Source organism: Osmerus eperlanus, chromosome 3 (assembly GCF_963692335.1).
Source record: "Osmerus eperlanus chromosome 3, fOsmEpe2.1, whole genome shotgun sequence".
Classification (NCBI taxonomy): Eukaryota; Metazoa; Chordata; class Actinopteri; order Osmeriformes; family Osmeridae; genus Osmerus; species Osmerus eperlanus.
The window spans coordinates 13,811,740-13,838,579 of NC_085020.1; the positions used below are offsets into that span (position 1 = coordinate 13,811,740).

General features: G+C 40.6%; 3 protein-coding genes across 3 annotated transcripts in view; 2 read left to right on the forward strand and 1 right to left on the reverse strand.

The window, feature by feature from the left end:
* Positions 1-8,750, forward strand: part of asic4a (acid-sensing (proton-gated) ion channel family member 4a) — a 98,531-nt gene extending 89,781 nt beyond the window's left edge. Inside the window, exons 4-10 of the mRNA XM_062457425.1 lie at positions 345-498; positions 1,335-1,388; positions 2,764-2,917; positions 3,754-3,845; positions 4,500-4,579; positions 5,381-5,482; positions 5,958-8,750. Coding sequence (XP_062313409.1) covers positions 345-498; positions 1,335-1,388; positions 2,764-2,917; positions 3,754-3,845; positions 4,500-4,579; positions 5,381-5,482; positions 5,958-6,080 — 759 coding nt within the window. The 3' untranslated portion in view covers positions 6,081-8,750. The remainder of the gene's footprint in view (positions 1-344; positions 499-1,334; positions 1,389-2,763; positions 2,918-3,753; positions 3,846-4,499; positions 4,580-5,380; positions 5,483-5,957) is intronic.
* An 874-nt stretch (positions 8,751-9,624) lies between these two features.
* chpfa (chondroitin polymerizing factor a) overlaps positions 9,625-26,840 on the reverse strand; it is a 35,032-nt gene continuing 17,816 nt past the window's right edge. The window contains exons 3-4 of the mRNA XM_062457406.1: positions 13,443-13,625; positions 9,625-13,027 (exon numbers count right to left, since the gene is read on the reverse strand). Coding sequence (XP_062313390.1) covers positions 11,765-13,027; positions 13,443-13,625 — 1,446 coding nt within the window. The 3' untranslated portion in view covers positions 9,625-11,764. The remainder of the gene's footprint in view (positions 13,028-13,442; positions 13,626-26,840) is intronic.
* Positions 22,992-24,504, forward strand: LOC134016942 (E3 SUMO-protein ligase ZBED1-like). Its single transcript, XM_062456187.1, has 3 exons — positions 22,992-23,064; positions 23,344-23,939; positions 24,052-24,504. The coding sequence occupies exons 1-3, from the start codon at positions 22,992-22,994 to the stop codon at positions 24,502-24,504; spliced, it is 1,122 nt and encodes a 373-aa protein (XP_062312171.1).

The following is a 26,840-nucleotide window of genomic DNA, read 5'->3' on the forward strand; positions in this document are numbered from 1 at the left end:
GTTCTAAACAAGAACCGGTTCTCGATACCCATCCCTACTACAAACAATAGTGTTTGTCCCCTCATCACCCCTCCAGTCCCTCCCCTCCTGTCCTCTTCACCTCCTTCCCCTTTTTACCTTTTCACCTGTTTTCCCATCTAATTTCTTCAGCCCCCCTCTTCCTCACATCTGCAACTCTTCCTCTCTTCACCCCTCCACCCCCTCTCCTCTTTACCTCTCCAACCTCCCCTCCTCACCCCTCCATCCCCTATCATCCTCACCGCACCAGCCCTCCCTTCCCCCTCTCCTCAGACTCCCTGCGTCGGGCCCACACCCAAGGCTCTAATCAATGTCTCTGTGCTCAGTTGACCTACCTGCCCCAGCCCTGGGGAAATTGCCGTTCCACCAGTGAGCAGGTGATCCAGGGCTACGACACATACAGCATCAGTGCCTGTCGCCTGCTTTGTGAGACCAGCGAGGTGGTCCGCGAGTGCAACTGCAGGATGGTGCACATGCCTGGTATGTTTTTTCTGTCTCTCTCTCTTTCTTCCTCTCATTCTCTGTCTCACTTATTTCTCTCTCTCTTCATTTTTCTACCTCTAAATAGCATAAAGAAACACACGTCTTAAAGTGTTTGTTCTGGTACATAAGTGAATTGAACTTATTGAATGTTGAGAACATTTCAGTAACATTAATGTTCAGTAACTCTCTGACACTCAATACAGCTGACTCCTTTGCCTCCCTTATTGTGATCCAGCTGAAAGGATGGAGACACAGCTTTACATACACACACAAACACACACACACACAATCACACATGAACAATCAAAAGGTAAACCCACATCATCATAATGGAACCTCTGTTCCTCTGAACACTGGCTATAATATTTGCTAATTCATCTCTCCTAATGAAAATTGAAAAGAAGAATGCTCCCCAAACATTAACTCTGAGGGCTCCTTGAGCAACTGTCAAAAATGTTCCCATATTATCCACAATTAATTGCGTTCCTGATGAGTTATTGTCATTAGGAGCTCCCTCTCAGTGTTGTTTGGGTAAGGAGGTGAACCCTGATTGGATTTTAAAGGCTTTCTAAATATGCCTTTGGGGCGGGGCTGTTGCATTTCGCTCTGCTGTGCAATCAGGACTAGACGTCCAACATGGTCGATGCGGTGTAGAAGACACTCATCTTCCCCCACCACTCTACGCCCTCCAACCCCTGACTTTCATCAGGAGACAAATGATCAGAGGAAATGAGTGCTGTTCTCAATGGGACGTCTCTGTGTCATCAGAGATGCAGGGAGGCTATCATTATGGATGTGATTGATCTGACTCATTTTCAGTTTTTCCTCTGCAGGAAACGCTGATATCTGCACTCCCAGTAAAATAAAGTGTGTTGACAAAGCGCTGGGTAAGACATGTTTGTTTACGTTCCGCTCATTGTCGCAGATGCCCTGTGATCAGTAACGTTTTCTGTGTGTGTGCATGTTATTTTGTTCCATAATTAAGTCATTTGGGGCTTCGATGTTTTGAATTGGAGATTGCAGGAAGAGATTTTTTTAATGAAATTGCTTACTTATTGATGTTTTACTGGAGGTTAATTTGACCCAAATGCCAGGGCCACTCACTGCAGTCTCTTTTGTCTTCTCCGGACATTGCTATTCTGTCACTGGCCTGAATCCTACAGCTCCTGCCTCACCTTCCTTCTATCCCAATCCTCCTCTCTCCCTCTTTTCTCTCACTCACCTTCTCTCCTTATCTCTCCCTGGCCTTTCTCTACCTCTCTCAGCCAACTCCCTCTCCCATTCTTCCCTTCCTCCCCCTTATTTTATCTCCCCTCCCTTCTCTCTGTCTCTCTCCCTCTATTCGTTTCCTCTCTCTCCCTCCCTCACCCACAGTCGTTATCAGTATGTGGAGGTGGCATGTTTCAAAGACATTATGACGGCCGTAAAAAAGAGAGGGTTTATTAGGTAATGGGAGATGTATCAGTACAATTATGATCTCCAAGCCAAATAAGCCAGAAACGTAATTATCTCTTCAATGGAATCCGACCCCATTTAATGGGTGGGTGAGCTAAATGTGAGTTATATCTTACATGAATGGTCCATATTTATATCTGCCGCACTCCTCTACTCAAATAATATGAATACATTCACTCCTTGTGAAAGGTAATAACTTAAAAGATAATTTATATATTTCTATTATATAGGTAAATTATTTCATCCTTCTGTCCGAAAATAGATGCTATGCTGGTCCTGCATACATATAACCTCATTATAATACTTAAAAAACACACAACTCATCGCATTAAAATTGCTATTATCAGTTTTCTATTTGTTCTGGGTTGTATTGAAAAGAGGGACGATGTGAAGTAATCTATTGTGGTCTGTTTTTATGTATTTGGCATTCCTGAATTTTTTTATGCATGTACTACATTGACAGTCTGTAACATTTATGCATGTCAGATACAGAAAAGTGATTGTAATTTCCCATGAAGTATGGTAAGGAACATCAACCTTAAAGGGTTAAAACAACTAAAATGTTTAACTGTACTATCTGTCTGAGTGAGAAATATACACAAAGCCTATTGAGGCATACAATCATAACCAAACACCTGCAGCACAGACGTGGGACCAGCACCAAGGAAAACAGGGACCTCACATTGTTTAGCTATTTTGTAATCACCTGAGTATATAGTTCTTGTACGTTACCCTGACGCTACACTGGTCCATTCAACCAGGCTCATTGACCCAGACCTGGCTCTCTGTTGGGCCTTTGTCTTCCAGCATTGCTCCAGAAGAGCACAGGAGACACCTGCCTCTGTGAGACTCCCTGTAACCTAACCCGCTACGGCAAGGAACTCTCCATGGTCAAGATCCCCAGCAAGGGATCCGCCCGCTACCTCTCCAGGAAGTACGACAAGTCTGAGGACTACATTAGGTAGGATGTTGTCTGCCCGGCTGCTCTGTGAAGCTGAGGGGAGATGACTGCTCTGACACTACCTCAGGATCCACTGTTCCCATGTATGTGCCGCTAATACGTAAACACCCTGTAATCTGACAATCATTTAATTAATTTAATTTAACATGAAAGTGCTACTCTGGTTATTTATGGCAGACATTTAAATGACATTTTACAGTATGTGCTTTGTGGTATAGGGGAGAAACTGTAATCATTAGTTGTTCTCTTTGATGGTATCCAGGCATGTAAGTGAATCAGTCTTATGACCATTGACTGTAATAAGAATGGACAACGCGTCTCCGCTTCCTCCCACTGTACAAAAATGAAGCCAAAATATCCCAGATAGGGGTGTTGCCATCTTGCACTGGTGATGTCATTTGGAGCCATAGTCTGCACAATAGTGATTGGGTGGTGGAGCCGCGGTGTCAAGGTCCCACCCATACACTCGCCCGACCCAATTACAAGCACACAATAACCCCTTTTTAAATCAAAACAAACTGATCAGAAAAATTAGCACTTGAACAGACATCAGCGTGATAAGAACTACCTAAAATGACAGAAACCATCTTTGGGAGAATTCTTTTTAGACATGAGTTTAGATTTGGCATTTAGGTTTGTCTGTCCCATTCACTAACATGGAGGGAATTTATGACCTATACTGCAGCCAGCCAACAGGGAGCGATCGAGATTTTTCGGCTTCAGTTTTCAGAGCTGTAGTACCGTCCATTCTTTTTACAGTCTATGGAAATGACGCAGACCAATACATTCTTCTGTCTTTTATGAACCTTCTTTCTTACTTTTCAAAATGTTTCCAGAGACAACTTCCTTGTTTTGGATATTTTCTTTGAAGCTCTCAACTATGAAACGATTGAACAAAAGAAAGCCTACGACGTGGCTGGTTTGCTGGGTGAGTTTTTTTCTCCCATGGCCACTTTATATTGTATATTCTCTCCTTATTTGAGAGTAATAATTTGTGTTTCATGTTGTTGGAGATAAGGTTTTATAATTGGAAAGCTGTTTGCGACAGGTTCTTTTGGTCTGAGCGAAATTTCAAGATAATGACCAGATAACATAATTTTTTTATTTGTTGAAACGTGCAGGGCCACAACAATGAAAACAGTTAACACATGAAACTTTTAACTTGCTTTGGATTGTCTGCAGCTGCACACCTTTTTTCTCCTCCTTTCTATATTTACAATGGACTCAAATCAGTTTCAACCGAAAAAAAAAAATCAAACACAACAAACAATGAAAATTGTCTAGACCAAGGCCGTAGCCATGGAGTCAACTTTGGGGGGGACAAATTAAATTTTTGTTATGATGATTTCGGACAGCGTGCTTGGTTGCCTGTCGTAGCGTAGCACATTTATATTTTATATCAATATATTGGGGAGGACATTTTGACCAGATTTGAATATTGGGGGGGGATGTGTCCACCCCAATATATATTATGATTACGGCCTTGGTCTAGACAATGGTTTATGAGCTTTGAAAGTACCGAGTGGGTGGATGTTGACCCCCTTCAGCAGGAAAGGGCCCTGACATTGTGAATTATCTACAGGTGATATTGGTGGCCAGATGGGCTTGTTCATCGGAGCCAGTATCCTGACCATCATAGAAATATTGGACTACATATATGAGGTGCACTGTTATTTTACTATGTGTCCCAAACATAAAGGCCCAAATGTAAAATGCTGTACAATTAAAAAAAAAAAAACATTTATAGGTAACACATTTAGACTGGAATGAACCATTCCTAATTTAAACCAAATATTTCCACTTGCATTTTCTACCCTCGGAGCCCATTCATCTGTAGGAATTATTTAGCTATGTGGAAATATGTCAAGCAATCCAATTAATTCTTTTGATCCTAGTAACAAGTGTTTCAGCATTTTGTTTTTACATTGTGAACTCCCTGTAAGCCTCCATCACCATGAGTGGCAACTTGAGTCTCTCAAGGTTCAGCTTCTTTCCATCTCAGGCCTTCCATCTACACCTTTTCAAGTGTGATACAAACCTGTAGATGTGTCAGTCAAGAGTTTGAGGGGCAAGGCCTGCGTGTACTAGGCAAATTATATGGAAATCCTCCCCTGATCCCCCCCGGGAGTCAGGTGGCTGAGCGGTTAGGGAAGCGGGCTAGTAATCAGAAGGTTGCCAGTTTGATTCCCGGCCGTTCCAGATGACGTTGTGTCCTTGGGCAAGGCACTTCACCCTACTTGCCTCGGGGAGAATGTCCCTGTACTTACTGTAAATCACTCTGGATAAGCGCGTCTGCTAAATGACTAAATGTAAATGTGAACTCTGCAGATATGTTAGCTTCTGTTATGATGGAGTCAGCTTCTGACTTGCTCTCTGTCACCCTGCTCCCTTCCACACACACACGTTCACCTGCATTCACACACACATTCACCCCCCCCCGGCTGGCATTTTATGTTACCCCAGGTAATCAAGCACAGGCTGCAGCGCCTACTGAGGCCTCGGAAGGAAGACAGCAACCAGCAGCAGACCAGCGCTGTGGCAACGGTGGGCCTGGAGAAGCCCAAGGTGAGGCTGATAGAGGTAGAACACAGGTCAGAGTGTGCAATACATGTATGGCGTTATTTGTGCCAAGAGATAAGGGAAATTAGTTGGTTGAGATTTCAGAGGTTTTGTCAACATACTCATAGCAATAATACTGCAAAGACTGATTTGATCCAAAAATTTGAAAATCTGTAGTTGGCCAGATCAAAGTTTTCTGTTATTGAACAGGATTACAGAGCAGTCTTTAGCTATAGAGCACACCAGGTTTCGGTTTACTGAGCCAAGTATAGACTGTCTGACTGTTCCTCTTGCTATACTGTAGATGTCATTGCATTGTTGCACTTGCCTGGTAGAAATCCAGATTGTTTCTTGGCTCTAACCACTGAAGTACTGTTAGATCTTTGCACTTGAAATCCTTGATAATCCGTTATCTATTTATATGTTGCTTTGGATGAAAAATGCCTGCAAAACAAATTATTATATATTTTTGGCCCAACAGGAATCCAGCGACATGTCAGGATTGACAAGGAATCATCCGGAAGGGGCCTACGCCAACACCATCCTACCGAACCACCACTCCCACCATGGTCGCCACGGTGTGTTCGAAGATTTCGCCTGCTAAAGCAGACCGTCTGACCCTGATGACAACAAAAGATGAGGTGCCTTCTCTGCTATGACGGGACACAATAGCAGACCCTCTGATCCCAGTTTGACCCTTCTTTGCTGTCACCAGTGAAAGCTACAGCCAAAGTCGAACACTCAGCCTGTGCTGCTTACAGACCATTTGTATGTAGGCACAGAATAAGCACCAATATTGCAGTTCAGTACGAGGACCGCACCTATTTTTCACCCCTCACGCTCTGAGCCAGCGACTCTGTGAATTCTAGGCTCATCGTTTCGGTATGAGGTCACCACATGGGGAAAAAGAAGAGGACTGCATGTCATCTTAAACTGGTTTATATGAATAATCAGTTTAATTGATCACTTCTCGTTATTGTTTCCCACTCACACCGCCCTCAAATGATTTCTCTGTCTCTCTCTCTTAACACACTATCCCATAAAGAACATTTCTATCATTGTAATTTATGTATGTATTAATTAAATAGGATAAGGACCCCTCTATACTGTGTACAAGATGAGAGAACAGAGTAATACGCAACACAATGGTGTTGCGTATTACTACAGATCACCATCTGACCAATGCATTAAGGTGCTTTAGACAAAGGAAATGTCCTTTATCGTGAAAGGCCATGTCTTAAATTACCAATATCACGATTAGCTACTATATCCTAACAGGGACTGCAGTTTTGTGAAGGGGGCAGAAACATTATGTCTGTACATACCTCTCACAGCAGAGAGAAAGTACTGTTTTTAACAATTTATGACTTTGTTGAGCTAATATGTATGTATGTATGTATATATACGTTTAACCCTCTGTGATTCTTATTTGGTATATTTATTTATTTATTTTTGGAAGAGATGGTTGTAGGGTATAAAACACTGACAAGTACTTGTCTATTAATGAGGAAGAAGCAGACTTTTTCTCTGACCAACAAACATGTATAGACATAATACATATTGTGTTTTTTTATAGTTTTATTTTTACTCACCTGGATCGACTAAAAACCCCAAATGAAAATAAGAAAGATGCTGATACTATAAAGAAACAATTCCGATTTTTTCTTTTGACCCAAGCTAAAGCAAGTAACAGAATGCTACTTGAAATATGCCCCTCAAAAATGTAATGACATTACTTAAGCATTCTTCAAGTCTTTCACAGTTCAATACAAACCATCCTAGGTAGAATACTGTTCAGCCCACTGTGATCGTAAGCAGGCGCAGAAGGAAAAAACTAAGTAAGGAAAGGTGACAGATCAGAGATAGGTACATGATTTTGTGTGTGCACTCTAGCACACATCGGTGAGCACACTGGACAGTGTCCTTTCAAAAAGACGTGTTTTTTTAAAAGACAAAGCCCAAAAGGGAGTCCTTTCCAAACTGAAAGTGAGGAAGTTAAGTGACTTCTAAAAGTAATATTTATGCCCCCTGTTATTGCTGAGGTTGTGATGGGAGTGTCTGAGCCAGGAGCCAAACAGCTGTCAATTCTCCGAAGAGAGATGCTGAGCTTCGTTGAAAGACCCATCACTTTTACGGCTCTTTTTCTGACAATCCACAGTGGGGGTCCAGGACCTAGACCATGTGGAGGGAACTCCACAAAGTGATGAACTGATGATACCTCACAGTAGTAGTAGTAGTAGCATACGGTTACGTTATAATCAAACTTTTGAATCTAATTTTCTCTGAATATTTTTGTGTTTCATCCCGTTTCTTTGGTTGATAACAACCTTGCAGATGAACTGGGTCCGCAGTCTGAATATAGATTTGTTAGACCACCAAGTCCACAAATGAAATTCTACATCCATTAGCCTTTGAGAGGACCTCCCCTCCATGTCAAGCAATCATAAACCTTACATCACTATTTAATATTCATAATCATGTCTCACTATGACATTTTCAAAGGTTCCCAATCACAGTCTCTGATGGCAGGCTGCACTGGTTGTGCATAGCAAACTTCCCTTCTGTCATCAATAATACTATCTTCTGACACATTCATAGGCAGTGCTGTGCAACTGTGAAAGCCCTGTGTCAATGTAATTCTTTGACAGTTGTCTGAAGCTAAAATATCTAGAATGGATAAGGAGGATTCTCCTCATAATAATCGTTAAGGAAACAGAGAATAAGTTTGCACTTTGTAGCATGTACATGTGCACACAGCACTATGTGACAAAGTGGTGAAGCTGCTGACTAGACTGGTATTTCCCCTCTTAACAAGCTGTAACCGACACATATTTAAAAATATTTTTCAATCAGTCTGAATCTGATACTCCTCCTTTTTTTTTCTTTCGTTCCACCAAATTAAACCAGTTCAGATCAAATTTTAAATCTTCTGTGATCCTGTTAGTATACTGTATATTCACAACATGTACGTTAATCAGTCTATGAGGTCTATTTGTGTATTGCTAATTTGTCTCATTTCCACTGAATGTTCCACATAAAGACAGCAAGGGATGACCTCCTGACTGCTAACATTTTCCAAACCAAGAATGAATCCACGAAATTCAAAGAAACAGTTGTATGACGTGGAAATTGGATAGTTCACTCAGTTACTAAGGAACACCTATGACATTTTGTACAGAAGTCTGAAATTGTGACAGTTTCCTCTGTTAGAACACATTTTATAAATGTTATGGTAAGTACAATAAATATTGAAGTTTAGATTGGTAAAATTAAATGCCTCCTATATTATCTCCTGTGTAGAGTTTTAATCTCCATACAATCTCCTTCCTTTAACATGGATTTCAGCAGATCTAAGGATCTGAGGATTGATGTTCTGCACTCATATCAGAAATTGCTAAACACAAAAGTGTTCACACAACACTTAAGTTCACATTCGAGTACATTCAGTCCTTGGGATACATTGAAAAGCTAGATCGAGTGAGAGAAAGAATTCCTAAAAACAAGTTAATTGTCAATGGTTTACACTGACTGACGAACTGACCTAAAGTAGCCAACAGCACCAACTATAAACTGTTATAATACATTCAATGTTGAGGCATACATTTTTAAGACATTAAATGTCAGTCCTCTGAGTTTTTATTTTTTCTGAGGAATTCTTGAGTTGACATTGTGCCCCTGTGAGTGGAGAAAGTCCTGGATTGTATGCAAAATGTAGCACAAAAAAATTACATACCATTTACAACCCACTGCCGTATAGTTAGGTGGTTTTACAGCATACCTCAGTGGCGTGTATAGGTCCTTAAAAGACTATAATTACTCAAGGCAATTTCCCTCTCAAGTCCAAAATACCTCTGACTCTGGTAAAGGCATTCACCTACAGTACTGCTCTCAACCGAATCTTGTTAGAATTGACTAGTATAATATTTAGAAGAAACTCTTAAATAGGAATTAGGGACATTTTGCCTTTCTTAACTGTTGTCCAGCCAGTCCAGAGGGTTGACGATTTAACCACACTGGTAAGGGCACTGTGGATGAACGTGCTCATCTGGTGACACCTAAAGGACAGTGTCGTCAACTTCACGGAAAGTTACATATAGCCACTTACTCCTGCCTCAACATCAAACAATACAGAAGAAAACCAAGACATGTTCATAATTAAATTTGGTTTATTTTATATTTACAATAAGTCACAGTTAATTTTTCATTTATAATTTAATGTTATATGCATGTTCAAGATTTATACGTTACTCTTTATGCCTCGTAACTCTAACTTTTGAAGCACAAAAGGAACCAGTAAATGTTTCTCGTTGATACAAGAAACAGGACCTATTCAGCCTGTACAGTCTTAGTTTGGCTGCTTTAAAAAAGAAAGATACACATTTAATTTACAAACTGTCAAGGTCGACGAGTAATGGCCATCATTAACACTATAATTGGAAATGCATTGTGATACGCTGCACATTTCAAATGGATGATTCATAAATGAATCCCATATTGGAATTCTACTGGTAGTAAAATACTACCAGTCAAACTTAACAAACAAAAAGTTAAATCCAGAGCGTAGTACACTTAGAACATATATATTCATATATATCCTACATACACACTGGGAATACTGCGGCAATCTATTTGAGTTTCTGCTCTCAATTTGCATAATGTAATCTCATTCGGTTTTAGTGAAATTATGAACATAAACATACAGAAATCTGTATGCAATTACACTTATACAATATAGGCTGATAAGAGTAATTTATATATTTGCATTCATTTCATGAAAGATTAAAAGTATTTAGTGTTTTTCTCAACAAAATACAATATTGTTTGAATCAAATACATTTACAGTGTATTCAAGTGTATCAATTAACACAAAACAAAACGGTCATTGCGAGTTTAGTTTTAATGTAGGCCATGTCACAGTCAGCATTGAGTGACAGAGTACATTGCTATTGTAATCATTTGATAAATATTTATCATGTTACTATACTTGCTATACATTTTGAAATTAGCCCTGTCCTCAATTGGACATTTATCCGATTTCACCATCATCATCATCTATACAATATTGCACATACTTGCTTAAAACATCTAGTACCAGCTACATCCACTCCCCTGAAGGCATCTGTCTGGACAACACTGAAATAATGCAGAGCTGTTGGTTGCATGGAATACATTTACACACGTGCCCACAACCCATTCTATGTAACAATTTTAACATTTTATGGGTTCAAATGTAAATTGGATGAAAAGTTTGGAAGAAAGTGGTCATGGCAAAGACATTTATGACATAGGACATGAGGAATATCCTATTCCTTTGGTTGTTCTGGACAGATAACATTCATGTAATGTATACATTATTAAACTAGCCTACATACAAAATTTCAACCATGTTCAAATATTTATTTAAATAAATATTTATTATGGTTTATTGTCAACAAGTCCTTTCTTTTGCGTAATCACTAGGACTATACTGGTAGAATATCTATGACCACATCTATGTGCTCGGTTAGCACCACAAACTTGACCTTCAGCGATATACAAGACTTGTCCAGACAGTCTATTCTAAATTCTGAAGGTCATATGTGGACCTTGCTATGGTAACAACTTTTCGTATAATATAATAATCCCTTCAACATGTCAGTGCTAAAATTACAACATGCTACCAACATAGTACCATTTCAAAATGATTAATCTCTCACTGCATAATAAAAAAGGGTTTGATGTTAAATAATATGTCTGATTGAAAAGTAAAACTGCATATAGTGTGGGAAATGTAAGGAAAAATATGATAACAATTGTTTTAACTTTTAATATTCTGTGCAACTATTGACATATGTATCAATTATGAAATGTTTAATTATGACAATATAACTATAAATATGAAGGCGTGACAGAGTGATCATATTGAAGGCATATCTACAGAAATGTGCTTTGGTAAGAGATTACTTAACTGGCTTACTTAACTTACAAACAGGCAAGTATCAAAAGCTGTACATCTTAAAGCCATACCCTTAAGAATCACATTGCCTAAGGAATCTTTGTAGTGTAAAACAACCATGTCAAAGGTGACCTGTCATAACAAAGCTTAGGCTCCTCGCTCGATAATGTGGAATCATGCACACATTTGGTTCCAACATCTCTCTGATATGGACAGCACATTTGCACTGTAAACATTTAGCAAAAAAGGTTTCTTTAGGAATGTATTGCATCTGATTTTATACACACTTTAATTTGCACATATAAACTCACACATGTACACTTGGGAGTTTATCAAGAGTTTCAGGAATAGGCTCAAGTGCTATTCCCTTGCTCTTGTTCAAACAACAGCATGGCAAGCTGTGACCGTGACCCCATGCTGACCAGGTTGCTCTGGACACACCTGTGGTAGATGTCTTCACTGAGCCTCGGGTTGCAGGCCTGGTATCGGTACTGCTGGTGCAAGGCGGGTTCCACCGCCCTGAACACGTGCAGGACTGAGTACTTGACGAACATGTCATAGATATCCAGGGTTTCCAGGATCTCCTCATTCTCCTGCACATCGGCGGCCATGTGTGTCCGTGTTGTCATGTAGTCAGAGTTGTAGAAGCAGGCTTCCTCGAAGGAGCTGCGGTCGAAGAGGCCTGCGTCCTTCACCACGTCAATGGTGGCTGGGGGCTGCGTGTTGTGGTAGGCCAGGTCCGGGTTGTAGTCCTGGAAGTGAATGGGGAAGAACACCTGCCAGTTGTTGATGGAGTTCATTCGGCAACGGTTGAGGAACTCAGCATTGACATTGGTGTTGACGTTCGCGATGAAGAACAGAGTGTCCACCGGGTGCTTCTTGGAGATTATGTCCATGAACTTGATCTGGGAAGGGGTTTCTGTCTTCACACTGATCCATGGGATCTTCACTGTGGGGTACTTGTGTTCATAGGCATTGATCTGGGCCTTCACGCCTGCAAATATGTCGTTCTGGTTGACCTGCTGGGCCTCTAGTGGGTCATAGATAAACAAGAACGTTAGGATGGTGTTTTCGCTGGTCTCGAAGGCATTCGAGGCAAACACTTCCAGGAAATGGTTGACGTAGTTTCGGCCCTGAAGGTTCAAAGGTAAGATGATGTGGATCCTAGTAGCCTCCGTGACATAGGGCATGGGGATGATTTCAATACGGCTCAGGGGACGCACCAGATGGACCCTTTTGGTGATGGATCTGCTACGGCCTTTCTGGTTGACCACCTCCAGCTGCAGGTCCAGAGTGTACTCCATTCCTCGGGTCGGATCGAAGCGCCTGTAGCCATTGACGAGATGCTGCTTCTTCAGATGGAGGACCGGCTTGTACTTCTTGTTCAGCTCCCCCATTGCCACATCAATGACATCCGCCACATCTAGGCGGTCAACCCCACGCAGCTCGCACTTGGGGGAACCGTCGATGCAGGAGTAGATCTGCTCCTCTGTAAAGTAGTCCCACCTGAGAACCTCAAACCGAGACTTGGGCTCAAAGGGAGGGCTGATCCCCACTGGCCACTGGGAACTCCGGTTTCCATCGAATGCAACCTTACTCACATTCTTGATCTCGGCCTGTGGAGACATTTTACAATACATGGACAGCAGGTCTATGAATGTCCTGGAAGAGTGATGACACAATACAACACACTCAGACACTTTGAACTATTCAAAAGAATCTTCAGCTGAATCTGTGAAGACCTAATGATAGCAAAGAGAGGGCTTTAACCCTTGTGCTGCCTTCGGGTCACATGACCCAAAGGTTCACAACGAACCATCGTCGAACCAATTTTACCCAATACAAAAACAATAAATAGCATTTTCTTTTAACCTTCGCAATGTGGGGGTTCTGAGACAGCCCGACGGTTAAAAGAAAATTCCTCACTTTGTTTTTGTATGCGGTAAAGTTGTCGCAATACGACGGTGGGTCACAATGACTGATGGGTCAGAATGACCCGAAGATAACACAAGGGTTAAGGGCATGGTTTACCTGCAGCTTGGTGATCTCGTCGTACGTCCTCCGAAGTTCTATCTCAGTGAAGTGTCTGTGCAGCCGGTACATCTGCTCTGGGTCAGACACTGGGTGAACGGTTAAGGCATTTTTGAACTGCACGTTCTCCTCTGTACTTGGATCAGCATTCTTGCCCAGTTCGTAATGGTCATACTGCAGACCCTGAAATCAAAACAACATAATGTTGGCCAGTCGTAAACATGCATTGGAAGAAAACACACAGGTAAAATGTCAAAACATGACTTTCTTATAAAGTATTGTTTTCTCTGACCTTAGAGACCCAACACATTTCACAGCTCTCATGGAACAGAATACAGACTTGGTGTTACTGGTGGATATGTAAGACATTTTAAACCACTGTACATGAGTGCCAAAAACAATTATGAGCCAGGTCTCTAGACTGCGACCAAATGGTTGCATTGTGTCTAAAAAATAAGTTTAATTGGTTATGTAACATTGGATAGAACGGTGGACCAGTCACTGTATGAGCTCAAAGCAGGCACATACTACTGTGCAATTAGCAAGCATTTTGTAGAGAAATGAAAACATGACGCACCACAACAGATATTTGCACTCGCACAAATGCTTCTGTAAGGAGTATGAAAGACGGAAGGTCGGCAGACTTTTACCTTTTGGCACACAGACAGCTTTGTGTGTCGTTTATTCAAGTGGGCCTACAAAGACAATACTTTAACAGAAAACGTAGCTAGCTACCACAACGTAGCCCACACCTCACTACGCCCTTCAAAGGTGCAGTGTCCACTTAAACCTGTCCAGTGAATTATGAAGCCTACAAAGTAGTCTGCTACTCTCCCAAATATATTTTGAGGTCTCACAGATAAAATTTCAGGAGCATATGCGACCAAAATGGTCGCAATTCTTTGACTTACATTTTTTTTTTATCAAATATGAGTAAGTACTTTTTATTTGTCCAATACATTTTTTTATATAAGAAATTGGCTTCTCCATGTAGACATTTTAAATAACTATATATTCATTGAACTTTAAGAAAATGTTCCATATCGTGCTATGTATCTTATCGGGATATGAAAAGATCTATATCAGGATATGAGCGATTTTTTTAAACGTTTCAATTAAGAACATGGTTGCAAATATATATGTACAGTGTAGAGCACAAATCAAGACTGTCATAATTTTGAAATCAATTATTTAAGCCAAAAATATTACATTTATCGGACTCTCTGGATGATCTGGCCGCCATTGTTGCCGGTTGTGCAGTGTTCACATACCCCTTGGTTTCAAGTAAGCTCCCGAAAACACTTAGTTTTAAGGGGTATGTACCCCTACCCCTCGATCAAAACGAGTATTGGGACAGCCCTTACTCTCACGTGAACACGCAAAACTAAGGGGTAGGAGTAGGGATAAGACAGAGAATTGGGATTCGGCCTACGTATCAAGAACCGGTTCCAAATTTCCAAGAACCGTGGATTCGATAAGACACGCACATTTCTATTCCTAATTTTGGTTCTCAACTCACCCAGTTGAGCCTTTCACATGGCGACAGGCTGATTGGTTGACTTCACAGTTCAAATATAAAGCCATAAAGTTTCTATCTTACTGCCTCTCCATCAAATGATCGCCCGACAAAATGAAATGAAAATGTGCACAAAAAAGGCAAAATTGCTCAGACAGCTCAGAAATAGCCTATTTTGTGGTGAAATATAGCCAATAGAAATTAATGGATGGATGTTGAGGATTGGAGCATAGCCACAGACAATTTTCTGGGGCCAGTTGTTCAGAAGTGATCTGATCGGATTTTGGTTATTGGATTGGATCAAATTTAAAAAATGGGTTGTTAAAAAAAAAAAAAAAGGATTCTGAAATTGGATGAGATCACGTAATCCAGTCTTGGTTTTGATCTGGATCAAACCTTCAATATGTGTTGTTCAAAACATTTTAGTAGGACTGGGATACCTTTGATATAAAAAATCAAGATCATTCTGATCCCAGCAGAAGGGTGGATTCAGGGTAGATTTCAGGATCAAAATTTAATAAAACTAGAAATTTGTCAAATAAAACTGTATTTGTATCATGTAGTGCATATACATTTATTTATATGATGATTTTGTGAACTTCAGGACATTTAGCCTTTTTCAGATTTTGAAACACGTTCAAAATATTAATTGTATTTATGAAAAATGTATATTTGTTTGTTTTCAATCGTTTGTGGGTCAAATGATGGCTCTGACTGTTTGGATTGTTTTATTAGATTTTTTTCTGTCTGTTCAAATCAAAAAACTTAAAAGTGAGCCCATGCTGGCTATTGAACCTGTTCTTTACTTGGCTCGCCTACTACATTGTTATACGTAGTCCCATTTACAACACTGGGAATACATATTTGGTATCTGGATCAGGGTGATCCAAACCAATGTTGCCAATGTTGCCAATGTTAAAAAACCAGCACAAAAGTAAGATTGATTACTTGGTCCTGGATAGCAAAACATGGGATTTCAAAATTCTGATCCAGATTAAACTTTTTGAACAATTGGGCCCTGGTGACCAGCTTTGATGTTCTATGATGGAGTATGGGAGTGCAACGGTACTTAGGAAAGATTTGTTGGGTCAGATGTTTGTTAATTTCCTCCAGGAACACAATGACACTTATAGAGGGACTTGTTGCACTTGTTGGTTAGCTTTAACTGATTTAAGTACTTGTGCTCGCTGTGAATTATATTATTGTTGCTTGCTTCCCTACAGGTACACTCTAGCACTTTCAACGTTCATGTTATTTAATTGTTATTTGTTTAACTACATGCTCTTCTGGTTCTTCCCATTGGCACTTATTTGCTTTTCACTTATGTATGCTTCATGTTTTGGCTACCTGCAATGTTTTTGGGGCTATCTCGTTGTTTATGATCATTGACCTATGCACTGTAAAGCTCTGTCTTGGAAGTCGCTTTGGATAAAAGCGTCTGCTAAATGAATAAATGTAAGATGTCAGAAAACAATTGAGTCTTGATAAACGTAGAAGTTAACTAGCCATGTGTGTTCTGATAGTAGGTTAGCTGGCTAGCTTCAGAGCTGTATCCGCAGTGTTCACGTTAATTTGGTAATTGATAGACCGTTCGGACAGTACGCACTAATGTGGCAGCCCACATGTGTGAAATTGTAGATTAGGGTTAGGGTGAACCAGAAGAGAAAAAAAACTGAATCGGAATCAATAAAATTGAAACAATACCCAACCCTAGTTGCAGGTCAATTTAAAGGGGTCATTGAATGCAAAACCGAGTTTACCTTGTCATAGCTGAATAACGACAGTTCGGTGGGTAAAATGGACATGAGGAGTCCGTTTTTGAATGACATTTTTACAACTGATATTTCTGTATATTTTACCCAGAAATTGTGAAGTGTAGAATGAAATAGATGTCTTCTCATTTCCCCTGCAAGAGGCAGCCTCATCGTTGAATCAAAACGAATAAATTTGGCAGACCGGTGTAAAAATTGACCTAATCTCTATGACTTAAACGTCATTTTAAGTTTTTCCCTTCTCGTGATATTTTCAGGCATTTAGCCTACTCATTGCATTAATTCATGAATAAAGAACCCCCTTTGAAGATTATTCTACGACGTTACCCGGCAGTAGAAGATGGAATCGCGATTCAAACAGTACCATCTGCTAACTGAATATGCCCCCAAAATAAGCTTGACATTTATTTAGTGGAAAATCGCTCATTCATAAAAAGCTCACTGGTAGCGATCATTGTCAGTAACAACGCAAAATGCGATATAGCCCTGTGTGGAGAAGCTGCCCTGGTAAATTCTACTACTGTACAGTACAGTACTAGACTACTGCTGTGTTCGTCTTGGTAGCGATTGCGTTGGTTGAATTCGATTTAACGTTCCGTTGTACGGCTTAGGCTGAAATTAATTATTTTCATGAACAGATTGACAAGGTTAAGGCTGTGGCAATGAAGTTCAAGTTAGTAGTCAGATAGTTTCACCTATTGAAAGACTTTTGATTTAAGTAAGGGGAGTGCCGAACATGTTCTGTCGCCGTTTGACTTCCTACAGCTGTGTAGATGTTTTTGTAGTGTGTCTCGCGTAGGCTACAGCGTTGCAGTGAGCAACACTGGTTTGAAACCACAGGTAATGATAATTTCACCCACAAATCGTTTACTTGTAATGTAATGTCATAATAAATCCTACAACGAAAATGTATGTGAGGAATGTTTATTTTAACGATTGAAAACAGATGCATCATAGACCACTGTAGTGTGTGTTGCCCGGGCAACAGAGGCTAATGTCATGCTAATGCTTCAGTGAAATAGTAGACTACCGTTTCCGAAAGTAGATGTGGGCCTACTTCCTTAATAATATCAGCTAATATTGTACATTTCACAATTGTGTTTCACATCACAAAGTAAAATGAGTAAATAGTTATCACCCTGGCCTCTTTGCTTGTGGCGTTTCTGCAGCTGCCTTGCAGTAAAGCTATAGTTAGCCTAGCTATCCCCCAAGTTAACAGATGCGAAACGAATGTTCTGCTACAGGTAGTCACGCGTGTTTTCGTGACGTTAGTGACGTTAGTAACGTCAGTGACTGTGGCTAGCAAATTAGCCACCGTTAGCTTCACTTTTCGCCACAAAAACTTAACTTCAGCCTAAACCATGCAACGGAACGTAAATAAAAATACAAGCAACTCAATCGCTACCAAGACGAAACTTTTGACACCTAGGTTGTCTATGTAGGCCAAATATTGACAAAGATTTAGGGGGGCAAAAATAAATAATAATAATAAATATATATGTGAGAGAACAAAGGTTGTGCTCTCGCCGAAGGCTTGAGCACACCCAATTAAAAAAAGATGGCAATAAATATATAAATATAGCATCATATAACTAGAGAGGGTACAATTTCTGGGGAAATTGTAGGGTGTGCTTGCTTGCGTCGGTTGCACAGGGGTCCGTTTTTGAATGACATTTTTACAACTGATACTTCAGTTTATTTGATATAAAAATGCATACTTATTATTTGTAAAGATTACATAGATTTTTGCTGCTCATTTACAATTGAAAATACGAGTGAAGTGTAGAATGAAATAGATGTCTTCTCATTTCCCCTGCAAGAGGCAGCCTCATCGTTGAATCAAAACGAATAAATTTGGCAGACCAGTGTAAAAATTGACCTAATCTCTATGACTTAAACGTCCTTTTAAGTTTTTCCCTTCTCGTGATATTTTCAGGCATTTAGCCTACTCATTGCATTCATTCATTAATAAAGAACCCCCTTTGAAGATTATTCTACGACGTTACCGGCAGTAGAAGATGGAATCACGATTCAAACAGTAACATCTGCTAACTGAAAATATGCCCCCCAAAACGTAAATAAGCTTGACATTTATTTAGTGGAAAATCGCTCATTCATAAAAAGTTCACTGGTAGCGATCATTGTCAGTAACAACGCAAAATGCGATATAGCCGTGTGGATAAGCTGCCCCGGTAAATTGTACTACTACGGTACAGTACTAGACTATTGCTGTGTTCGTCTTGGTAGCGATTGCGTTGGTTGAATTGGATTTAACGTTCCGTTGTACGGTTTAGGCTGAAATTAATTATTTTCATGAACAGATTGACAACGTTTAGGCTGTGGCAATGAAGTTCAGGTTAGTAGTTAGATAGACTTTTAATTTAAGTAAGGGGAGTGCCGAACATGTTCTGTCGCCGTTTGACTTCCTAAACAGCTGTGTAGATGTTTTTGTAGTGTCTCGCGTAGGCTACAGCGTTGCAGTGAGCTACACTTGTTTGAAACCACAGGTAATGATAATTTCACCAACAAATCGTTTACTTGTAATGTAATGTCATAATAAATCCTACAACGAAAATGTATTTGTGAGGAATGTTTATTTTAACGATTGAAAACAGATGCATCATAGACCACTGTAGTATGTGTTGCCCGGGCAACAGAGGCTAATGTCATGATGCTAATCCTTCAGTGAAATAGTAGACTACTGTTTCCGAAAGTAGATGTACTTCCTTAATAATATCAGCTAATATTGTACATTACACATCACAATTGTGTGTCATATCACAAAGTAAAATGAGTAAATAGTTATCACCCTGGCCTTTGCTTGTGGCGTTTCTGCAGCTGCCTTGCAGTAAAGCTATAGTTAGCCTAGCTATCCCCCAAGTTAACAGATGCGAAGCGAATGTTCTGCTACAGGTAGTCACGCGTGTTTTCGTGACGTAGTGACGTTAGTAACGTCAGTGACTGTGGCTAGAAAATTAGCCACCGTTAGCTTCACTTTTCGCCACAAAAACTTAACTTGAGCCTAAACCATGCAACGGAACGTAAATAAAAATACAAGCAACTCAATCGCTACCAAGACGAAACTTTTGACACCTAGGTTGTCTATGTAGGCCAAATATTGACGAAGATTTAGGGGGGCAAAAATAAATAATAATAATAAATATATATGTGAGAGAACAAAGGTTGTGCCCTTGCCGAAGGCAAAGCACACCCAATTATATAGCTGAATCTATTTACCTACACCCATAAATAAATACATTTACTTATTTCAAAATGTTTTTGTAAAGACAACATTTATTTATTTCATGGGACTTTTATTTCCTAATGCCACATTTATTTATTTTTTGAGACTTTTATTTCCTAACGCCACATATATTTCCGAACACCACATTTATTTCTGTGCTGTATTTATTTCCAATCCAACATGCAAACGAGAGGGTCGCGGTTATCTTCAGACCAAAGCAGCTGCACAAGATCGAAGGCAGACGGGGACACCTATATTCGAGAGAATATGGAAGTCATAAGTAGTGTTAGAGATGGCATGCTGGCCTTAGTAGATCAAATTGATCAGCATGGCTTGTCTGGGGATATCATTTTGGCCCACATTGTAGATTTTGTAGAGGTACTTGGGCGGATAAGTGCTCTACAGAACATATACATTGAAGTCTTAAATAGTTTTAGACTTATTGAGCACTGTGTTCGTGTGCAAGATGTACAGGTAGTATGGGGGGTGATTAGTGCCAGGTAATGTTAGCTAACAAAGCTAGCAACCGTCGTTACGCCTAACAAAGAAGAAAATTACTGGGCGGATAAGTGCTCTACAGAACATAGACATTAACCACAAAGTCTTAAATATTTGAGACTTATCGAGCACCATGTTCGTGTGCAAGCCGGCAAGTGTAGAAAGCCACTATGGGGCTAAAAAGAATCTTCCTTTAGGGTTAGCGTATTTTGATCATAGTCTATTTGTCTGGGTTCACAGCGACGATCTAAGTATTAATTTGTAAGATGTAGTTTCATAAGGGGCTGTGGTATCGTGGGAAATTTGTCTATTGCCTAGGGCGACCAGATTTGAGTTTGTGAAAAAGAGGACACTTCATCACGGCGGCGGGGCAGCGGGTAGTGTAGCTTATTGCATGCTGCCCCATGACCATGTGAATGCATACAAATGTCACAAATGACATAGGCTATATGATTGTAGCCGCGGGTTTCTTATATGGTCTAAGCTTATGTTTGGATTTGAAAGAAGGACACAGGCTTCCAATGCCTCATCCAAGACGGCACTGCACGTTATTTCACTCAACCCAGACATAGGCTTACCGTCCGAATCAAACCCCCCACAATAAAAGCTCTGTTAAGTATAACTTCATATTAACCGTCAACTGAGAGGTTTCACAATAAAATTCCTTACATTATCATTTATTTATTGAACCTTAACAAAATTGCAAAGTGCAAATGTAAAACAAATATTTTTTCGTGGCATTTAGTCCAGTGCTTCTGTGGCTTTCAGTGGTTATTTAATGTATTTAATGTCTTTAATGTGTCTTGTCCATATATTAAAGCAATAATGATAAGTGCCTGCTCTGCATGTCATGCACTGAGCTTCCGAAGGATAACGGCCGAGGCGAAAACATGGGTATTTTTTTTTTTGTTTGTCTGTGAACTTACATTTACGTTTCGGCATTGCTGCAGATGTCATGCTGTTGTAAACAATGCAACTAGTGGAGGCGGCAAGGTTCTCAGTGTTGCCATATTGGAAATGGCGAAGTATCGTACCAAAGGCTCAAAATTGTCGTATTTGGAGGATAATTATCGTGCATCTGGCAACACTGAGAAGGCGGTCGATCAATGACAGTTCTCTCTACAGTCATAGCTTCCGCAAGAAGGTGGAACATAAGGGAGATACCCTTTCCAAAACTTGTAGGGGCGTAATAACTAGTTTGTGAAAGACCCAGAGAAACACAAATATCCGACAAGTCAAAATCCCGGATGATTTTGGAATCCCTGCTGGATGCATTTTTTAGGTCTTGAAAAGAGGACATGTCCGGGTAAAAGACGACGTCTGGTCACCTTTATTGCCTCAAGACAACCCCAAATTAGGAGTGGGCGATATACCGGTTTGATAGTAAAAACCGGTATTGTGCCGCGCCATGATATGGATTTAGCAATATCATGGATACCGCGATTTATTCAGAATTCATAAATTCGAATTTTGCATCAATATTTTTTTGTTACAAATTTCAACTGAGTGATAGTACTAAGTAGCTACATCTTTTTTTTATTTTTTTTATCCAACCTTTCTTGGTTCTTACGAATAAAAGAATGTATGTTAATATGTTGACCTATTTTTATGAGCGCACGTCGCATGCACTTGTTGCACGCATGTAGTGCTAGCAACAAAGAAGTGTGCAGGCAGCTGCAGTTAGGAGGCAGGTTAACTATTGGGGGAAAAATTTACAATCCAGGATGAGCAAAAACACAGAAATTGATGTTGCTCAAGAGCAGGAGGATAAATTGGTTAAGAAGAAAGGGGGCACCTCTGTTGTTTGGAACTGGTTTGGCTTTAAAATCTCCGACCCCGACCAAAACACTACCCTATGCAAGTTGTGTCGTCGTGTTGTCTTAGCAAAAGGTGGAAACACGACCAACCTGTTCAATCACTTAAAAAACATACATGTCCGTGAGTATGAACAATGCACCAGAATGCGTGAGACAGTAAGCCCAGGAGCTCGCCCGAAGACAAGCCAGACTCCCACTCAACAATCAATTATATCATCATTTGCTGCCGGTACTTGCTATGAGAAGACGAGCAAAAAATGGATAGACATCACAGCTGCGATTACAAATCACATAGCGAAGGACATGGTACCGATTCAAACTGTGGAGAAAGAGGGGTTCAGAAAGTTGATTCAAACTCTGGACCCAAGATATGAGATCCCGAGCCGCAAATATTTTAGCCAAAAATGCCTGCCACAGCTTTACACAGAATGCTGGGACAGAGTTTACAGTGAGATAAATAACATTCCATTCTTCTCCACTACTGCCAATCTATGGTCAAGTCGTACCACAGAACCTTATATAAGCCTCACAATCCATTACATAGACGGTGACTGGAAACTGAAAAGTAAGTGCCTACAGACGTCTTATTTCCCAGACGACCACACTGGGGAAATAATTGCAGGTGGGCTGAGGGACATACTGTCGTCCTGGGGATTAAAAGAGTCGCGTCAAGTTTGTATGACGACCGACAGCGGATCGAACATGATCAAGGCATTGCAGCTGAACAAGTGGGCAAACCTTGGATGTTTTGGACACAGGCTGCACAATGCTATTGGTAAGTTTCAGGACTGTAGCCTAGGCCTACCCTGTATGATGCTTATTATTAAGAAAAAATACAGCTCACATCAGCCATGTACCGTAGGCTAAATCTAAGCACATCAGATTTGTAAAATGTGTAACAGTTGAATGTAAATGCCGTAAATCCTCAAACAAAGATTAAAAGTTATATTGTATTGTGATTTCTATATAAAAATGCATTATTATTAATTATTATTGTATTGTGATTCGATTATTTTTCACCCTATTATTTTGATTTCTTATTCCCAATTTCCAGAGAGGAGTGTCCAAAACGCTCCCGGGCCACAGGGGTGTGCGATTTCCCGGGCCACAGGGGTTTGCAAAAAGGTGGTTAGCACGTTCTCATACAGCTGGAAAAAGCAGAAGGCCCTGATGACAGCACAGAATGAACTAAGCCTGCCCCTGCACAAGCTCATCACAGAATCTCCGACAAGGTGGGGATCTCGTCTGAAAATGATGGAAAGAGTCCTGGAGCAGGAAAAGGCCATTACACAGGTCCTGGCAGGGGACAAAAAGACACGGCATCTTGTACCTACCTGGCAAGACATCCAGGTCTTGGAATCAGTCACAGCAGCACTGAAGCCACTCCAGGACTTTACAGATGCCCTGTCAGGAGAAGCGTATGTGAGCGTGTCCTATTTGAAGCCTGTCATCAATCTGTTAAATGCAGAGGTTCTAAATCTGAGCAAGGACGATACAGAACTGACCAAAGAGATCAAGATCAAGGTTCTTGATTACTTGAATAACAAGTACACTGACCCTGCAACAGATGAGCTGCTCTCCATGGCTACCTTTCTAGATCCAAGGTTCAAGACCAGGTACATGTCCGCTGAGAAACTGGAGGACATTAAGGTATTTATTCATTTGTTCTTGTTTTATTGCTTCAAATGTAAAGCACTTTGGGCTGCATTTTATGTATGAAAGGTGCTATACAAATAAAGTTTAATTATTTTCATTTTTTAAGGTGAGAGCTGCCTCAGAGACCGAAGCCCTCCTGGTGGAGAACACAGCCCTGGGAAAATCGTCTCTTGCAGAGGATCACACTGACAGGGAGAAAGAAGCTTCCACTGCTCATCAATCAGGCAAGAAGCCCAAGAAGAGCCTTGGGAGCTTCTTTAAGCAGACCAGCAGTGCACCTGCCTCATGTTCAGAGAGGCAGATCATTGAGCAAGAGCTGAATAGCTACATTCTGGCAACGGCAGCAGACAGCGAGTCTGATCCTTTGGAGTGGTGGCGATTTCACGGATCTAATTTTCCACGTGTGAGTTGTCTGGCAAAGAAATACTTATGCATCCCTGTCACAAGTGCCCCCTCTGAGAGGGCATTCAGCACTGGGGGCAATGTGGTGACATGTCACAGGGCAGCACTAAAGCCAGAAACAGTCAACATGCTGGTATTCCTGGCACGGAACTTGTGAAGAAAGTTCTTGTGAAGATTTGTTGATAATTGATGGTTGAGGCTTGAAAGGTTTAGTTTCAAACGGTTACAGTTTTTTACATATCTACGGACCGTAGCCAAAACAAACAAACACACGTATTGGAATTTGTAATGACCTTATTTTCTTTATCTCCTGTGTTATTTTTTATTTAATTTTACATAATATTTAATTTATATATATAGGCCTACCTACCTCATGTTCCATGTTTGTTGATAATTGATGGTTGAGGCTTGAAAGGTTTAGTTTGAAAATGTAACAGTTTTTTACATATTTGAATTTGTAATTACCTTATTTTCTTTATCTCCTGTGATCTTTTTAATTTAATTTAACATAATATTTAATTTATATATATAGGCCTACCTACCTCATGTTTACGGAATGCATGTTTGCACAATACAAATAAAAACTTTTCAGGTCCATACGGTCCAATGCCTCACTCTTTCTGGTTATATAAGGTTCAAATACATATTTTTCCTTAACTAATGTAATTTAACCAAGAAGGGCTATTAAAATGTGATTCAGATTTGTTTCCGTCATATTTCGTGATATCATATCAATATCGTCTGGACAGTTGAAAATATTGTGATATGAATTTTAGCTCATATCGCCCACCCCTACCCCAAATACGTGATTAGCCTACACATTCGGGTATTTTCTGGTGTGCCCTCGGTAACCAGTTGTTTTCGATGAACCCACACAACATTTTTCCTGAATGCCAAATTGCCAATCAATTCTAGCCTGGTCCTAACCAGACTCTTGTACATTTCATATGTACAGAGTCTGGGATCGCTCCATTGACAAGCGTCAACTTCCTTGAAGGCGGGTACTCTGTTGGTTTAAAACTATTGGATATGTCCAGAGCCACTCTGGATCTGCCATAACCAATCGCTAGCGTTTGCCTTAGCCAACTCCTTCACCACTAACGGAGCAAGCTGGAAAATCAAACTTTTCCCGACCCCAGTGGGGAGGAGAGCCACAACATCATGGCCACCAACAAAACTCTGCAAAGATTGTTCTTGCTCCGGCTTTAACTTTTGGATATTCGGCAGCGTTGCCACAACGGACCGAATGGCTTCGCTAGCATCTTTCTCCACCGCCATTACTGAACTACAACTCAAACTAGCGCACGACATCAACGTCATCGTTCTCAGCCACTCCCTCTGTTCGCTGATTGGACCTACAAATCCCAGACCTAGTACAGAAGCAAAATGAAAGTTGAGCGGAAGTACGTAGGAGGGCAGAGCCAGACTAAATAAATTTGTGACTGAAAGCTCCTTTTCTCCATGAGCCTGAATGGCTCGCATTGTATAGCAACGGACCAACAATCATGTGTTTTTGCTCTAGTGCGATCGAATCCCACTTCATGCCAGCTTGCAATTTTATTTTCTTAGCCTACAGCAGCAAATATGAGATGCGACTTGAAAGTCGCCAATAATGTTGAATGTTGTGTGAATTTATGACGAATCTGGTGATAGAGGCCAACGGCAGCTGCTGCTGTTAGGTGAATGCACAGCTTGCATGCTTACGGAAACCAGGTAGTCTGGAAACCAGGGCGATAACACCTGGTGTCCAGCACCTGTGCTAGGGGGATAGCTCTACCTGTATGGGGGGTGACAAGTGCCATCGCACGGCCGAAAAGCATACAATGTAGACAAGCTTTGCCCACAATGTCTGTGTCGTCTCTGCCTTTTTATCATTGGTTCCCAATGGGAGTGATGGCAGCGACCTAGTACGTGTGGGGACTTTGTCTTTGACAGCTGCAACGTAGCGCTGAAGTTACCTTTATAACCATTGCTTTAGCTTGTGTGACGTGTAACTCGTCTGCAAAGCTAACAATCACTGCCACCACTATGTCTTCCTAGGTGGTATGTTAGCTATAACCGGTCTCAAGTCGGCAACTGTAGGCTAAGTGGTCGGCTAGCTATCAATGGGAAAAATAATAAAAGGACGACATCAGTGTGGCCATGCCAACTACCTAGTGTTGGGCTGTATTGGCACAGACCTGAAAAGCCAAACCCGTTTTGTCACTGACTGGTCATTAAAATGAGTCGAGTGGTAGTGGTTTTATTTAATATTGAAGAATTACATAAATTATAATATCTGGGTTTGGGTATTGTGTACCGTGTTGAATGGGTCTTGGTCTGTACACGTCTTGGTTGCAACTTTTCATTGCCAATATTGACAACGAGGTTAAGAATCTTGACTTCAATTTGAAGCAGTAAATCCAAAGGTGTGGGTAATGTCTTGAATGGTCTGGCTTTACGTCAGGTCTCGTATCACTAAATGATAATACCGGCATGGCATAATGATGAGGC

Coding starts and splice junctions, on each gene's coding strand:
- LOC134016942 (XM_062456187.1), top strand. CDS start 22,992: ATGATCAAGGCATTGCAGCTGAACAAGTGGGCAAACCTTGGATGTTTT. Junction 23,065..23,343: donor CAGGCTGCACAATGCTATTG/GTAAGTTTCAGG, acceptor CCCAATTTCCAG/AGAGGAGTGTCCAAAACGCT. Junction 23,940..24,051: donor AGAAACTGGAGGACATTAAG/GTATTTATTCAT, acceptor TCATTTTTTAAG/GTGAGAGCTGCCTCAGAGAC.